General features: G+C 38.5%; 1 protein-coding gene across 1 annotated transcript in view; it reads left to right on the forward strand.

Moving 5' to 3' along the window:
* Nucleotides 1-17,203, forward strand: part of SNTG2 (syntrophin gamma 2) — a 247,329-nt gene that overhangs the window by 112,770 nt on the left and 117,356 nt on the right. The window contains exon 9 of the mRNA XM_034766904.1: nt 7,829-7,956. Coding sequence (XP_034622795.1) covers nt 7,829-7,956 — 128 coding nt within the window. The remainder of the gene's footprint in view (nt 1-7,828; nt 7,957-17,203) is intronic.

The following is a 17,203-nucleotide window of genomic DNA, read 5'->3' on the forward strand; positions in this document are numbered from 1 at the left end:
GTATTGATACATAATGCAGCATGTGTAGTAACCAATACAATTCTCTTGTAACAAATGGACACACTAATTATTTTACTTGTTTGCTGATCCCCTTTCTCTCTGCCTGTTTGTTTTGCCTCTCAATACATACAATCTTTGGACCAGGAACCGTTCTGTGTTTGTACAGTACCTAGCACAACACTTGCCAGAAACAACTAATAATCATCAACCTAATTTCAAGCTGATTATATAGGATATTAAAAAAGTAAATTTAAGAATTTTAGATTTACTTAGAAAAATCAAACAATTTTGCATTTCCTATATTTTCACAATTTTTCATTCTTATGGAGAAAGTTTCAGTGTTAAAATATGTTAACTACTGAAGGACCCAATCCTCAATTCTGCCTTCCTTATATTCCCAAAATACCCACTGAAGTCAAATATGGCCAACTTGAAGTCAGAGTTTATGGTAAGCAAAGAGTGCAGGATCACACCCTTAATATTTGTTTTTCATTTTATGAAAATATAATAAAAATATATAAACCTTATTCCAACAAAAGTTTTAGGAGGCAAATCTGATTCCAAACAGGTTTCAGTGCAGCTATGTGAATATGACTCTTCAAAAATTAGATCATAACATGTAGTTATAATTTTGGCTTAGCCTATCATTTCCAGATTCCATTTGATAAAAATAAACATTTGAGATGTTAACCTTGAACACTGTGCTATGGCTGTCAAGGGGCATCCCTAATTGAAGCTGTAAATTACATTACTGGAGAAGATTCAAAATGTTATTTATCTCCCTAGACATGATATTTTCCTTACACGGGCCAATGACAATTAAAAAAAAAAGTTGCCCAAGCTCTGCAGATCACTTGTCACAAGAACATGAAAAGTTGTGAGCTTCCATCAATCTCATGTTTTGTTTCTCCCCAGGTTCACTGTGAAAGCATCACCGTGGAAGCATGTCTGATTAGTTCTGCTACTTATCAGAGAACTTGGTGCTTGACCCCAATGAGTTATTGTAGAATAGGTTTCAAAATTTTACAGAAGTTGTCTCCTAAATTCTCCTCACCAGTTGAAGTCTGTCCTGAGTGGGTGGTCACTAGATGTCGTTACAAGCAGATGCTTGTTCAGTGTTCTGTCTGAAATGAGATTTCTGAATTCAGTCCAATTCCTAATGGACAGATATTAGAAATAAATTGGCATTAATCGACACTCTCGTCAGAAAGAGAAAGACTAAGGTGTGAAATGAATATGGAGTATAAATTATCATCTTATCCCAGAGATGGTCCCTAGAGAGCCAATTTTTGAAGCTCTTGGAGAGGTAGTGTGGAAAGGCTTACAATAAAGTTAAATGCAGACTGATTTTCTGGGTTGTCGAATCAGCATCTTTGATGAGCTGTAAATTCTCAACAACAATAACAAAACTTAAATAATTTTCAAAAGCAATCAATGTTGGCCTAACTGCTTCTGCTGAAGTCAAAGGGCTTTTTACCATTCACTTCAATGGGAACTGGGCTAAACCAATGCTAAGCATTATAGAAAATCCCAAACTTATAAAAGTAGCTATATAAAATACTTATAGAAGTTATTCTGTATTACGTGTATTTTTTTCTCATTTAGAAAAAATGAGAATAATCAGAAGCTGGTTCTAATAAAATTTGAATAGCTGCAAGCTTTTGAAAGTCTCTCCAGTCCAGTCACCCACATCACTTCTGCTTTCACATGCAATTTCCAAAATTCTCCAGATAAAATTGGAGATGAGCCTAGACCAAAACCCTGATCTGGTTAAGAATGTAAGAATGATCATACTGGTCACTCCAATATTCCATCTAGCCCAGTATCCTGGCTTCCAAGAGCGGCCAATGCCAGGTGCTTCAAAGGGAATGAACAGAATAGGTAATCATGAAGTGATCCATCCCCTGTCACCCATTCCCAGCTTCTGGCAAACAGGCTAGGGACTCTTCAGGGAATGCTTTTGCATCCCTGCCCATCCTCACTAATAGCTGTTGATGGATCTAGCCTCCATAAATTTATCTAGTTCTTTTTTGAACCTTGTTATAGTCTTGGCCTTCACAACATCCTCTGGCAAATAGTCCCACAGGTTGACTGTGTTGTATGAAGAAACACTTCCTTTTGCTTGTTTTAAATCTGCTGTCTATTAATTTTATTTGATGACTCCTAGTTCTTGTGTTATGAAAAGGGGTAAATAACACTTCTTTATTTACTTTCTCAACACCCATCATGTTTTTATAAACCTATCATATCCCCCTGTAGTGAAGCAAGACTCACCAATGCAGCACCTCCTGCTCCTTATCCTGGAAATTAGCCCTCCAGCATACAGAGCACCTCCTACTGTCCATTGTCTCACCTGTCTCAGGCCCCTATGTCCCTCCCAAACCCCAGTGTCCCTTTACCTCAGGGTTCTGCCCCAGCAGTACCCCACACTCTGGGTCTCCCCCACCTTGCCTCAGTGGCTACTGCCAGTCATCATCTAGCCCCCATTCACTGGGGCAGACTGCAGTCTGTCATGGCCACTCATCATCAGCAAGGAGGTTGGACCAGCTGCCTCTACCTATCTCTGGATTGCTGCCTCTGCAACCCCAGTACCTTTTTTGGCCCTTTTAGCAAGGCCCACAGCTTAGGGATTTACCGGGCTGGAGCTCCCCAGCTCCTCCTGCCTTTTCCCAGCCCTGCTCCATTCCCTGTACCCTGAGCTCCCAAGCAGCCCAGTCCTTCTCCCTCCAAGGCTGGAGAGAGAGAGCAACTTAGCGCCTGGCTCACAGTCCTTTTATAGGGCCATCTGTTTCCTAATTGGGCATGGTCCCAGCTGTGGCTGCCTTCCCAATCACCCTGCCCTATTGGCTCCCCGGGGCAACCCTTTCCCAGGCCTGTTTTAACCCCTTCAGGGCCAAAGCGGGGTGACCACCCCATTAGTCATCTCTTTTCCAAGCTGAAAAGTCCCTGTCTTATTAATCTCTCTTCATATGGAAGCTGTTCCATACCCCTAATCATTTTTGTTGCCCTTTTCTGTACCTTTTCTAATTCCAATATATCTTTTTTAAGATGGGGCAACCACATCTGCACTCAGTGTTCAAGATGTGGGCGTACCATGGATTTATGTAGAGGCAATATATTATTTTCTGTCTTATTATCTATCCCTTTCTTAATGATTCCCAATATTTTGTTACTTTTTTTGACTGCAACTGCACATTGAGTGGATGTTTTCAGAGAACTATTCACAATGACTCCAAGATCTCTTTCTTGAGGATTAACAGCTTATTTAGCCCCCCTGATTTTATATGTATAGTTGGGATTATGTTTTCCAATGTGCATTACTTTGCATTTATCAATATTGAATTTCATCTGCCATTTTGATGTCCAGTTACCCAGTTTTCTGAGATCCCTTTGTAATTCTTCGCAGTCTGCTTTGGGCTTAACTATCTTGAATAGTTTTGAATCATCTGCAAATTTTGCCACCTCACTGTTTACCCCTTTTTCCAGATCATTCATGAATATGTTGAACAGCACTGATTCCAGGACACACCCTTGGGGCACACCATTTACCTCTCTTCATTCTGAAAACAGTCCATTTACTCCTACCCTTTGTTTCCTATCTTTTAACCAGTTACCGGTTATGGTCTGACAGTTATTTCTAATCAGATACCAAACCTTTTGCTCATTTCTCCCTGCTTCCTGAGGGTGCATGGAAAGGCATGGAGCCCCTGCAGAGCAGGCAGCCATGTGTGTGTAGTAGTTTGTGCACACCCCCTACATGCCAGAGAGCTATGCTATGCAGAGAATATGCTATGGCTATATGCAATGTGCACAGTCCAGTGGTAAGTAAATATCTTATTCTGAGTTTTCCAAATTGTGTAAATAGCCCAGTGAAGCCATCATGGGCCTTCTAAACATGATGGCATTCTCCATTCCTTTTCTTTTGTTTAACAAGGTAAAATATGCTTGAAGAACACAATATGTATTAGGGGATCTTAATATGTCTGCACAATTTTCTTAGGAAATAAAATATACTTTCTGAAAAATATAGAGGGATGCTTTCTATCCTCCACTACAGTGTGTGTTGGGTTATAAAATGTGGCCTGTTAGTAAGTAAACCCATGGAATGGGGACTACTGTGGCTCCTTTGCATTCTCTTTCTAGTTCTATATGCTACAGAGTCTCCACACAGACAGTCCAGTCCAGGAAGCTGCTGTTCTCTCTCAAATGCTCCCCACACAATCTATGTTTGTAGTTCTTGCTACATGGCAGCCATTCCTGCCTGAGCAGAATGATGTGTGGAGGTGGAGCCGCTGGTCAGAATTACACAACGGCATGGGCCCAGAAGTAACCAGATTTATTATGGGGCAGAGAGAAGCCAAGGCAGCTAAAAGTGTAACAAAGGTGTGACATCTTTGGTCATGTGCATAGTTACAAATGATCATATCCTACCACATGGCAGGAGTCTGTATCCACTTACTCCAGTGGTTACTGTTGCATCTTCTTCTCCCAACCCCCACATTTAAAATAATTAAATGCAAATAAATCAGTAATAGCCATCATAAAGCTAATACAGCCAGTTAACAAAAAGAATAATTTGTTCCACTGCTCAAGTGGATCCAACAACCATAGACTCTGTTTACTTCTCTTGGTGTTTTTCATTGTCAATGAGTTGACATCTGTTCTTTCTGTCATCCTGAATGTCCTCATGAAAGAGAGAGCCAATGTTCTCTTTGGTTTTGTTTAGATGTCATCATTTTGGGATTGTTACAATCTGTGTGTAGATGGTTCAACTGTTATTTTGGCAAATCTGCCTTCACTTTCAGTTTAGAATTTAACAGTCTCTCCCATTTGCAATTAGAGTAATTGTTTAATATTTTGTTGTAGTATTTCTTCTATTTTAGTTTCTTAATTTAAAGGTTAATTGTCCTTGACTCAAGTAAAGATCCTATTATAAAGATATTTTTTTTCCTTCTGATTGAATTGGTGAACCTAATGAAGCATTGGGAGGTGGCTAGTCTAACAATGAAAAACGTAGATCCTTTGAATCTACCATGGTTTTGCTTAAATCAAGTTCTCTACTCTATCAACTGACATCTCTGGCGCATAACAAGGTCTTGATGAGGAATGCCTGACATATTAAAGAAAATTGCCTGAGTGAGCCACTTGTGAGTTGTGAGTTCTGTTAATAATTCAGCTGGAATCTCATGGTGAGTAAATTAATTTATGTGTCGCCACAACACTGATGTGTAAACCCAAGTAGTAGTCCATAAAGAACTTACTGTAAACATTGTTGTTTAATTCAAATAGTTCTGTTCCAATCTTGTACCAAGGTGATTGGGAATTTCATGTGGTTTCAGTGTTTCTTTTCCATTCTGTTTCCTGTATTTATTTCACATTTTACACTAGACATCAGTCAGACTTAGCCACAGTAGACTTTTTACTTTATTCTTACATTTCTCAATGTCCAAATGGATACAGTGAATTATAGTTAGCATTTCCAATCTTGGACTGAGATATGTCACAATATCATTTATACGGAATCCCAATCTATGTAGCAATTGCATCCCAGTGGTCCCAGTACATTTTTTATGCTGGCAGGATGCATAGTTTTTATATTGGATAGTCATCTAGAATTACTATCTAAAGATAGTATTATTAGTATGTTTATTTAATATGCATGCTGCAGTAGCACTCGTGCCAGAACCCCATTATGCTAGGCGCTGTATACAAATAAGTAAATGACATTCCCTTCCCCAAAGAGTTTTACAATCTAAAAGCTGCTGTAGGTTGCAGTGTTGTCCACCCAATCAATTTTATTATTAGTCCCATGGTAATTGGTGTTCTTCTTAAACCCTTGTCTCCTAAGGTGCCTGTTATTACGTGAGAATACAGCTTTGATTTAAAAAAAAAAAAATAAGTGTTTAGCCCTGCTGATTGTAGAGAAAAGCTTGAAAAATGTGAAGACTAAAAGCTCAAAAAGCAGACACAAATAAAAATAACCCAGAGTGTATTACTTTTTTAAAGAGTCATGAATTTTAAGGTGTGTTTATTTTTTCTTATTTAGTTTTTTGGGAATCTGACTAATGAATGCTTAGTGTTGGCAATGCTCAGGCTGGGTCATTTTGTTTCCTGTTTGATCTTAGTTTAGAAACTTGAATCATATTTACATCAAAATTGTCTTCTTGAAGCTCTTCTGTAAATAACCTGGGATTTGGGAGATCTGGGTTCAATTCCCTGCTCTGCCACAAATTTTCGATATGACCTTCAGCAAGTGACTTAGTGTCGCCATGCCACATTTTCTCCTCTTTGTAATAGCATTGCTCTCCCCCAGCAGGGTCTGGTGAAGATAAATAAAAACTGTGAAATATTCAATATTATAGTAAGTACCTTAGATAACTTCCACTATTTTTTGGTGCTTTGTAAGAAGCCTCTTGCTGGTTCTGTATTTCACATTTATTAAGTGCTTTTTCAGTTTTCGTGATCATTTTATGAAATCTAAGTGGTGCTTCAAACAATGGTTTCCAAAAGTTTCTAGTTTGTTTGTGCTTCAACTGATTGCTGTTCATAACCATATTCATGAAATCACTAACAACCGAAACCAATTGCCACCTTTTCTTTCTCAATCTGAGCTCAGTTTTATTGTGTTTTAGTGAGTACTACAGAAGTATATACCTCAGGGACATCATTTTGCAGAAGAACAGTTCACAATTCATGTGATCTTGTATCAACTGAAATGTTGAGCCTTTTCTTAAATTTCAAAATGTTTCAGTACTTGTGCTTATGTGACAACTTTTTTAATTCCCCAAATAATTCTTTTTTTAATCATTCCTGTTCCATTCTGTAGTATCTTCATGCAGTATTTCAAATGAAGGATTTCATTGTGATAAATTAGGAATTAGATATGTTAACGTGTTCATGAGTCTCTGTAAAACCTCCTTTCTTAGGTTTGATTTGAGCTCCTTTGTTATTGAATGTGTGTCCTAAATTATTAATATAATTCAGTTTTTAGCTGGCATTTGATCCTGTTTAATTTAAGGTTTCCTTTGGAATGCTGGGGTGCTGATAATTTTCACCCCAAATCAGTAGATCAACAATAATTTCCACTTCACCCAGATCCTCAAAAATCTGGAACATCTTTGATGCACATCACATGTTGCTGTTATAATGTTGAGGATCCTGCCTTTTGCAGGTATCCCAGGATCCATGTATCCAATTCTTCAGGGAGAGAAAATGCCCAAAGTAATGGTTTTGAGCAAAACTCTAAAATTGAAACTCACAAAGTTTACTAGTCCATATATGGATTTTTCCTGCCTTAGGTATAACATGTGATTCAGAATGTTCAAATCTGTGGCTAAATGAAGGCATGGGTAAATGTCACAATATATCAGTATATGCAGAATTTGTTGCATGATTGCAGTAGGCCTTACTTCAATATATTTTATGCACTATTTTTTTCTTGACAATTGTATATGGATATTTAAAGGAAAGCACAAATACATTCCAAATAAAGTTCTATCCTGGAGTGATTTTATGTTGTAATCACTGACATTAAAATGAATGTATTTGCATCATCAATTAGAAGTGGGCTTTACATTTTAATTAAAACATAAATGGATTTTACATCACACAAATAATAAAATCAAAACACAGGCAGAGCACCAAGATTTCTGTTTTGTTTTCACATAAATTCTTATTTTAATTTCTCTCCTAAACTCTGTTTTTTAACAATTATATTACTATATGTTACTAGTTTTTAAAGAGCACACTGCCACAGATGCATTTCCATGCTTTCTGCATTGTATGATCTGATAGACTGTGCTTACGGATTCTCATTTATTCTCTACAGGCTCCATCATCGCCCTCCTCACCCATAGCTAATGAACCAAAATATGAGAAGCGCTGGCTAGACACCCTATCAGTTCCTCTATCGATGGCTCGAATCTCAAGATACAAAGCCGGAACAGATAAATTAAGGTTTGTAATTTGAAAGGGAAAGAAGTGGGTTAACTAAATGCACCTAATTTTTGTTATGAAGGTGTTGGCTGTGGAAGAATTCTTTGACTTGAGAGATGAAAATTTTTAGTTCATATTATTATACAAAACTGTACTATTTTCTCTTGAGATTTATAACATGCATAGGAGGACTGTTGAAGACAAAGAAAAAGTAAAAAAGGACAATAAAAGTAAGTAGGTAAGATAAGGTAAGTAAGTAAGATAGGGTTCACCACCAGGTCTTTTTGACAGGTTTGCATGCCCCTTTTTTGCCTTACATCCTGTCCCCAGGTTCTGTATCTGGTCACATGCCTTTTTGGTGTGGTCAGCCATTGGAGGGAAAATAGGGGTTTTATTTTTTTTTTCATGGGGAATGTTAGGGATGGTTATGTGCATGTGATTTTACATGTGAAAAATAGGTTTTTAGATCATTCAGAAAATAAGGCAGGTTCTGAGAAGAGATAAAAAATAAGGGAGGTTATTAAAGACAGAGAGAAAAAAAGAAGGGAGATTATTAGAGAGAGAAAAATAAGGGAGGTTATTAAAGAAGAAAATAAAGATAATTAAAGGAAACTAAGGAAAAATAAGGACTCTTAAAGAAAGAGAGGCAAAAAAGGTTTATTAAAGACAGAGAGGAAAAATGAAGTTTATTAAAGAAAAGAGAAAAAAAATAAGGGCTACTAGTAATACCCTTGATAGGGATGATCACCATGTATTTTTGACAGGTTTCCACACACCCGTTTTTGCATTTGTCCCACCCTTCGAGTCCTGTCCAGTCATGTGCACTTTTAATAGGATCATAGAATCATAGGATTGGATGGGACCTCCAGACATCTTCTAGTTCAGTCCCCTGAACTCCTGGCAGGACTAAGTATTATCTAGACCATCCCTGATAGGTGTTTGTCTAACCTGCTCTTAAAAATCTCCAAATACAGAGATTCCACAACCTCTCTCGACATTTTATATTCAGTGCTTAACTACCCTGACAGCTAGGAAGTTTTTCCTAATGACCAACCTAAACCTCCTTTGCTGTAATTTGAGCCCATTGCTTCTTGTTCTAATCTCAGAGTTTAACAAGAATAATTATTTGGCTTAAATAAAATAAATTAATGGAGATATCCTATCTGCTATAACTGGAAGGGACCTTGAAAGGTCATTGAGTCCAGCCCCCTGGATTCACTAGCAGGTCCAAGTACTGATTTTGCCCCAGATCCCTAAGTGGCCCCCTTAAGGATTGAACTTACAACCTTGGATTTAGCAGGCCAATGCTCAAACCACTGAGCTATCCCTCCCCCTTGTTTAAATGAAAAAAACAACAACAACAGATAACACATACATCTTTTAAAAAACAGTATTTTTAAAGTGTTGCTAGAGAAAAACTTTCATAATGAAATCTTTAACTTTATACAAAACACACAGACACACACATGCTAACTTAAAAGGAAAAAACAGCGTATGTAAAACAGTAGATAAGAACGCTGTTTTTCACCCACTTTTTAAATGCTGTCAAAGTTTTAACAGTTTCCTAAAGGAAAAAAAAAACGGTTGTAAAGAAGGCTTTAGATGTATATAATATATAAAACAAAACTAGCGCAGGGGTCGGCAACCTTCAGCATGTGGCCCATCATGGGGTCGTGAGACATTTTATTTACATTGACCATCCGCAGGCACGGCCCCCCGCAGCTCCCAGTGGCTGCAGTTCAGCCAGAGAAGGAAACACATTTTAAATCTGTCTCTAAAGAGAGAAAAATAGTAAGAAATTTGTATTGAGAGAGATCTAGAACTCCATCCCCAATGAGCCATATGCAGGAGAATTAACTTCTGTCTCTATTTCTGCCACAGACTTCCTTCCTGTGTGATGCTAAGCAAGTCATTTTAGCTAAAATTTTGACAGGTGGTCACTGAGTGTGGATTCCTCATTTCCTGTGCACCTGACTTGAGGCATCTGGGGCCTGACAATCTAACTGCAGGTGAAGTCAATGGGAAATGTGAATGCTCAGTACTATTCTCAGTCAGGCAGTATAGTCTGGAGCACATGGATGGGAGTCAGGCGACTGAGTTCTAACCATGGCTTTGCCACTGTTTCATTGTGTGACCTTGAGCAAATCATTTAAGATATCTGGAGGGTGGGATAATAATAATTTATCTCCTAGGCAAGTTGTGAAAATGCATTCATTAATGTTGGTTATACATGCAGTCACTGTGGGTTTCAAAGAAGAGACTGCAAGGAAATTAATAATTTTGTATTCAGGGTTTGGATGGCATTCAGTACATAAGGGATCAGATCGGGCCACATATTGAATGATGAGGATAAAAAGAATTGTTAAATAGCCTCCTTTCCTGAGGATCATCATCCCGTGCACTGAATGAGGCATATGTCCTGATTGTATGCGATCATTTATTTAAAGCTATCTTAAAGCAAAAGGAGACAGAATTCAGGTTGCCTGGGAATTATTTAACTTTCAAGAGCTTGACTCTGCAATCTAAATTATGTTCTTTTAACACCATTGTAATTTTACATTGTACACACATTTTATCAGACATTTTATTAAAATGTATACACATATATGTGTGAATATACACACACATGCCACAAGAAATTTTAACTAATTTGCTGCTTGTGGAGGAAAGGCAGTCCAAGGTTAACCTCCAATAGAAAAATATTTTGAAAATGCCTGCCAATTAGTGATTGCCAAAAGCCAAATATTATAATATGAAGAAATATTTTTATAAGCAAGGGAAAAATAAATAATTGGCCGGCATTTTTAGAATATTTCCCTATAGAAGGTTATAAGATCTTCAGTATTTAGTAGGCTGTTTAAAAGATTATTCTTAATTTAATTGTGCCTGCTGGTCTGATGCTGTTTTTAAAAGCTTTTTTGACATTCTTTATGTCTTCTCTCAAGGATGAGAGAAAAATTTCTTTGTACGGCACCAAACACGTTATCTGCACTGAACAAGTAAGAAATGAGTAAGAGGCAATGTAAGAAGTTATATCTTACTTTTCTGACAAATCTTTCAGATATTCTGTTTCTTATTTGTTAATTTGCTTTTTTATACAAACTGTCATAAACAGGGCAGAAGTCAATCCAGTTATTCTTGCTGTCTGGCTGTTATAGCAACTTGAAATGACCTTGCTGATCTTATATGTTGGGTTTTTTTAACCATGATTGTTGCAAGCAAGGTGTATTTTTATTTTTTTCTCTATCTTTCTGTAAATAATCTTTTCTTCGAGCATTTCAGACAGGTATCTGAACAAAACTGAGATTGTCTGTCATAGGGTTATAAACTATATAAAACTTTACTCAAGTTCATCTTTGCTGTTCCCTTTATAATATCTTACAAAGAATATCATGTCAGTGTGTTGTCATTATTGATTATAACACTGTCCTGACCTTTCTTGACATCTGTTTGTATCAGACATGTTTTGCACTGAAACAGTCATCTACCATGAGAGATGCAGTGTTGCCTAGTGGATAGTGCACTGAACTAGGACTCAGAAGTTATAGGTTCTATTCCTGGTTGTGGTACTGGCTTTGGGAGTGACCCTGGACAAGTCATTGTGCCTCAGTTTGCCTCTCTGTAATGGGGATAATGATACTTACCTCCTTTGTAAAGCACTCTGAGAGTTACAGATGGGAATGCTGTAGGAGAGTTAGGTCTTATTATTATTGCACCATATCTGTTTATTCTGTCTGCGGAGCTAGATTCTAGTATACTTTTATTGGGATTGGATTAAAAGTCTCATCTTGGTTCTCTTCCAAATCGTGAGTACCTTGGTATTCACCTTGCTTAGTTTTAACAGGAAAATGGATCCTTTCAATGTTTGTTTGTGTCACCAGATGGCACCTTCCACATTGATTGTTAATTACTCTTTTTTTTTTTTTTACTATAATTAAAGTGTAGTACTTGAACAGTGGGTCTCTCACCTCTTGGGAGACTACTATGAACCACTGGGCTAAAAGTTATAAGGTGAGCATCACCTCCTCTGACCAGATTTTGAATGGGAACCAATCTGATAGGTGGCCTCCGAGCACACCTGCCGGATCAGGACCTGCACGTGAGTTAGGCAGCCAAAGGCCTATCTTCCCTTGGTTTGTCAATCACTCTGGGACTTAGGTGGAAGACAGGTGTTTGGATACCTAGAATTAGGTGGCAGTGTGCATTCTCTGAGGCAGAAACATAGGGCCCTAGGGAACTTTCTCCTTGAAAACTTAGAGGCCAAGTGAATTTAGGTGTCTGCAGGGCTTTGACAGGAGTTTTGTGCTTTGCAGTGATCCCAAAATTGGGACTTAGGTGCCTAAAACATGGACTTAGGCATCAATTTCTTTTGTGCATCCAGCCCTGTGGCTTTACTGCATGTTTGCATAGTGCAATAGAGACATTGATCCCTGACTGGGACCCTGAGGTGCTACTGGAATAAACAAATGATAGTAATTCAAGAATAATGAATAACCTGTGCCACTATTCTTCTTGAAGCAAGATCATCCATTTAGTCACAAATATCTTTGCAAATATGATTTTTCATTATCCAATCAACTCTAGTTCTGAAACACCTGTTGGGATATTTTCCTTGTTAATCATCCTACACTTTCCTTTATCTATCCCATTACTTTTAGTAATACTTCCTTGGTGTTCTCAAATGACTTCTCTCAACATTTAACTCAATATGTTGATTTGCCGAGTTGGCTTTGAATATTTTAACATCTGGTCTAGTTTAATTTAAAAGAGATTCACTAGGAATGTGTTATATTTAGTGTATAGGATACTAAATTTCTACATGAATGAGGACCAGTTAACAAAATAATATCATTCAAATCAACATGTAGACTTTTTGGATTAGTGTATCTGCCGTATTCGGCACTGTAGGCAGATACACTAATCCAAAGTAGGATAGTAGGCACTGTCAACCTAAAGATGAGAAAAAATGCTATCAACTAAGTCACTTGGTGTCAATGTGGTCTCTTCATTACTCTGTATCAATGTTATTGTTATATCATTATAAGAAATCTACAGAATTGGTGAAAGATCGGGGGGTCAGTAAATGGTACCACCCATATAGCTGAGAAAACATCCCCAGTTGATGCACAGTATTTCCCATCCTATGAATATCAGAGTGTTTTCAAATTATCACATTGGCAAAACAATTGGTTAATTTGGATTTGAAATAATAATGGTGTCTGAGGATTTTTCATGCCAATATTACTGTTCTTAACTGATCACAGGCAGTATGGTGTTTTTGTTTTTAAGAGGGGGAAGAATTGTTTCACCTTTTGTTCTGCTTGCTGGCAATATACCAAATTCTAATGCACTGTACTGCTGCCTCAGACTTGTTAGGGTGTGCTGTTTGCTAGGATAAACATGATTGAGGAAATATGACATCAGTAACCCAGTGCAACACACCATCTGGGAAAACTGAAGAAAAATGCTTTTTGTATACTGCAAATAAAGAAGCAGTACACTTTCAGAAAATAAACAGGAACATTTTCAGACCATTTTCTTTAATGCCTAGTCCATCTTGCGGTGGAACTTAGCTAATGGAATTTAGTTAAACATTCTGTTGGCAATAAAGAACCCCTGGTGGTGTTGGCCTCGCATTGTTTAATGGAGTTAAAGGGGAAATTACTTTCCTGTAGATATCATTCAAATGGTTCCTACTCCTGGGTCTTGCACTTGTAGCACAAGGCAGAAGGGAAATCCCCTAGCTTTCAAAGGCTGTTGATCCTGTGAGGCACTGGTAGGTTACACTGATGCCTAGTGTAAAATGTGAAATAAATACAGGAAATACAGGTTTCACATACAAAGCAACTTGCCAGTGCCGCTGTGTCATCTAATATGTTCTGCTTCACTTCACTTCATCTAATGTTTATCGGGAACAGAAAACAAAGTGCTCCCTAACCTCCAAAAATCAGTAGTTCAGCATGGAGTTCTCACTGTGTCCCATTGGGATGCAGTGACTGCCTCAGCTTCCCCTCACCACTGTGCCTTGGTTTGATAGGACATTTTATATTAGCCAGGGATCAATCTCTCTCTTTCTCTCTGTAGAAAGACCCCACAATAAGTGCAGCCTATTCTCTGGTCTCTTTCTTACTGGGGAACAGGAGCTACCTTAGATATCTTGCTTCCTCATCTCAGCAAATCTTATTTTGTAGCCTGCAGTCACATGTTCCCTCAGAATGATGAATCCCATGTTGTCTTGCTGCTTGATTAGGATTGTGAGAAGCCATATACCTTCCTCAGAACACCCTGTTAAACTGTGCTAGAAATATTTACTTATTTTAATATATGCATACCTGAAAGGCACATATCTCATCCTCTAGGCACTTCTCACAAAATTGTATATAGCACAATTCTTACAAAACCAACTAATTCTGTAGCTTATCCTGTCCACATATCAACTGAAGAATTGATTTAAAAATTCACCATTCTGTACTCTCCCTAAAGACTACAGAAAATCATTTGCAGATCAACAAATTCAGACCTAGCTGGTCTCTGGTGTACGTGAGTGCCAAGTTCTTCCACACTTTATACGTTAATAAACAATAGCGTGAATAATATCTAGAAATCAACAGGCAGCCAATTCAAATCACACAACACCATTCACTGTGAGTTATACCTATCCTGGCATATGGATGTCATGACCAGAAAGTCAGTAATTGAAAACAAATGTTTCATTTCCCAACTCTAAGGGGAAGGTTGGAGGATGGAAAACAGCCAAAAACCCTTGAGTACCAAGGGAGATCCCACCTGCCCTGTGAAAAAGTACTACTGCTAAAAGCAGGAACTCAGCCAATGCTGTATCTTCAGAGAAAACAGTAAGAGTGTGTTAGGATACATTTCAATACATAGCTGACAATACCTTGCACTGACTGGGAGAGGGACAGAATCACCTAGTGCATTTCTCATCTTTCACTTCAATTATTTTCAGGTAGTGCTTACTGTGAACACATTTTGGAACCCTAACCTCTGCAGCTAATTTAAATCTCTTAGAATGATGTACAGTAATGAAGAGAACCCTTTTATCTTTCTTAGCTGCATTAGACTCTGCAATGCTGACAGAAGCAAAATAGACAGAAGAGTGACTTTTTTCATTAAAACAAGTCAATCTGAGTCAGGTTAAACATAGAGAAGAGGTTTGATGAATAAGATGCCACCATTTTATACTGTGACTTTCTCCCCCTCTGGCAGCGTCAGGGGTGTGTGGAGAAACTGGGTCTCCCACATCCCAGGGATTGCTCTAACCACTGGGCTAAAAGTTATACGGTGGGCACCACAATCTCCTCCTCTTGGCTTCTTGGGAAAAATGGCATAGGCGCCTAACTCCAGGAGAGGGTTCACAGCTGAGAATAACAAGCAGAGATAGGTATCTCCTTGCAACCCAGATTTAGGCAACTATCTCCATGAGAGAGATGAGGCTTAGGACACATCCCTCTTGTTACCATCTCCCATTGGCAAGCTTACACGGCTTCCCACCTAGTATGCTGGCTTATATGAATCACAACCCTATTTCTCTCCATTTTTTTTAGTTCACGAGCCTTGGCACCTAATTCAGGCTTTGTGAATCGCAGTGATTTAATGGGCATGTAAAAGTTAGGTGCTATGATTCTCAGTGTTACAACACCTAACTTCTTTTATGCATCTAGTCCCTACCTAAAAGATCTTGTAACCTTTGTATAATGATAACATACAGCAGGTGGATGAAACAAACAAACAGATAGGAGTCAGGGAGAAAAAGAGGTAGGAATAATAAAGCAGTTTTTTATATACTAGCTGTGTGCATAATCTAACTTGTCACCTGCCTAGCTGTTATCGACTGTCAGTGTTCTGTATTCCTCTCAGCAGAAATGATTATTAAGAGGGGATGTGGGACAGGATAAGGTCGTGGCTTTACACATTTCTTTTCTGGGAGTCTGCATTGTGAATGAGAATGATTGCCAGATATTGATGAAAATGTCTGTGAATTCTAAGTCTGAGGAATTTTATCCTGAATGATTCATTTGACAACATGTATCAAAAGTGCAATATGCTCTATTGACGATTCTCTTGTTTCAAAAGTTTCAGTCATCTAGTCAGTGAGTAGAGCCATAACCATGAGCCATGCATGACTATTCACCTAAACAAAAAGGATGGTCCGGTGGTTAGGACAATAGCCTGGGACTTGGGAGACCCAAGTGCTGCTCCCTTCTCCACTACAGGCTGCCTTACAAGACACTTAGGCCAAGATTCTGACAGGTAGATCAGCCCTTAGCTTTCACTGAGATCAGTAGTAGTTAGCACCTAAAAACCTTTGAGGATCTGAGCCTTAGTGTCTCTCTGCTTCAGGTCCCCATCTGTAAAATGGAGATGGTAAAAATAAATTTCTATGTCACCTGGATGTTAGGAAGATAAATACCGCAACAAAGTTACTGTGCTGCCTGGCAGCATGAGTCGGAGTTTCTTGACACATCCACAGAGAGCATCTCCAGTGTGAGGCTGCACCACAGTCTCAAGAGGTATCTCTGAAACAAATTGCCATGGGTGGAGAGCAAAGCTGCACCAGCAGCAGGAGAGGAGCTTCAGCTGTACCCTCTTCTATGCCCTCTTCCAGTAACAAAAAGCTTTTATTAAATGTAATTATTCCAGGGACTTTGCATGCCTCTGCTAACCCTCCAATAAAGAGATTGTGAGGTCACAGTACGTAAAGTCTGTGAGAGGTTCAAATACCACAGTTACATATAAATAACATAGCTAAAATCACACATCATGAATAACAACGAATGAATAGTTTAAATGAACAGCCCAGAGGCTGAAAATTGCTTGTCCATGCTATTCAGTGAATGTACCAATGAATATGTTGTAAACAAGGTTCACTTACAAACCAAGTAAAGGATTAAATTTGCAGTTAAAATATTTTCAGCAAATGATTCAACCAGCTCATATCTGGATCTACACATTCCTACCACCATCATCATTTGGGAGTGCACCAAGGACAACATTGTTTTGGCAGGATCATCCTTAAGAGGCCCTGGCCAGCAGCAGGGCTGTCCTTAGGCATATGCAGCATATGTGACTGCCTGAAAATTTGGGGCACCACTGGGTCTTAGTGTCCACCGTCCCGGCTTTCCTATCCCTGTTCTGACCCTTCCTGCAGGCTCCCACAGCTAGCTGCTGCAACCTGTAAAAAGCAACAGAGGGTCCTGTGGCACCTTTGAGACTAACAGAAGTATTGGGAGCATAAGCTTTCGTAGGT

Source organism: Trachemys scripta, chromosome 3 (assembly GCF_013100865.1).
Source record: "Trachemys scripta elegans isolate TJP31775 chromosome 3, CAS_Tse_1.0, whole genome shotgun sequence".
NCBI classification, from domain to species: Eukaryota; Metazoa; Chordata; order Testudines; family Emydidae; genus Trachemys; species Trachemys scripta.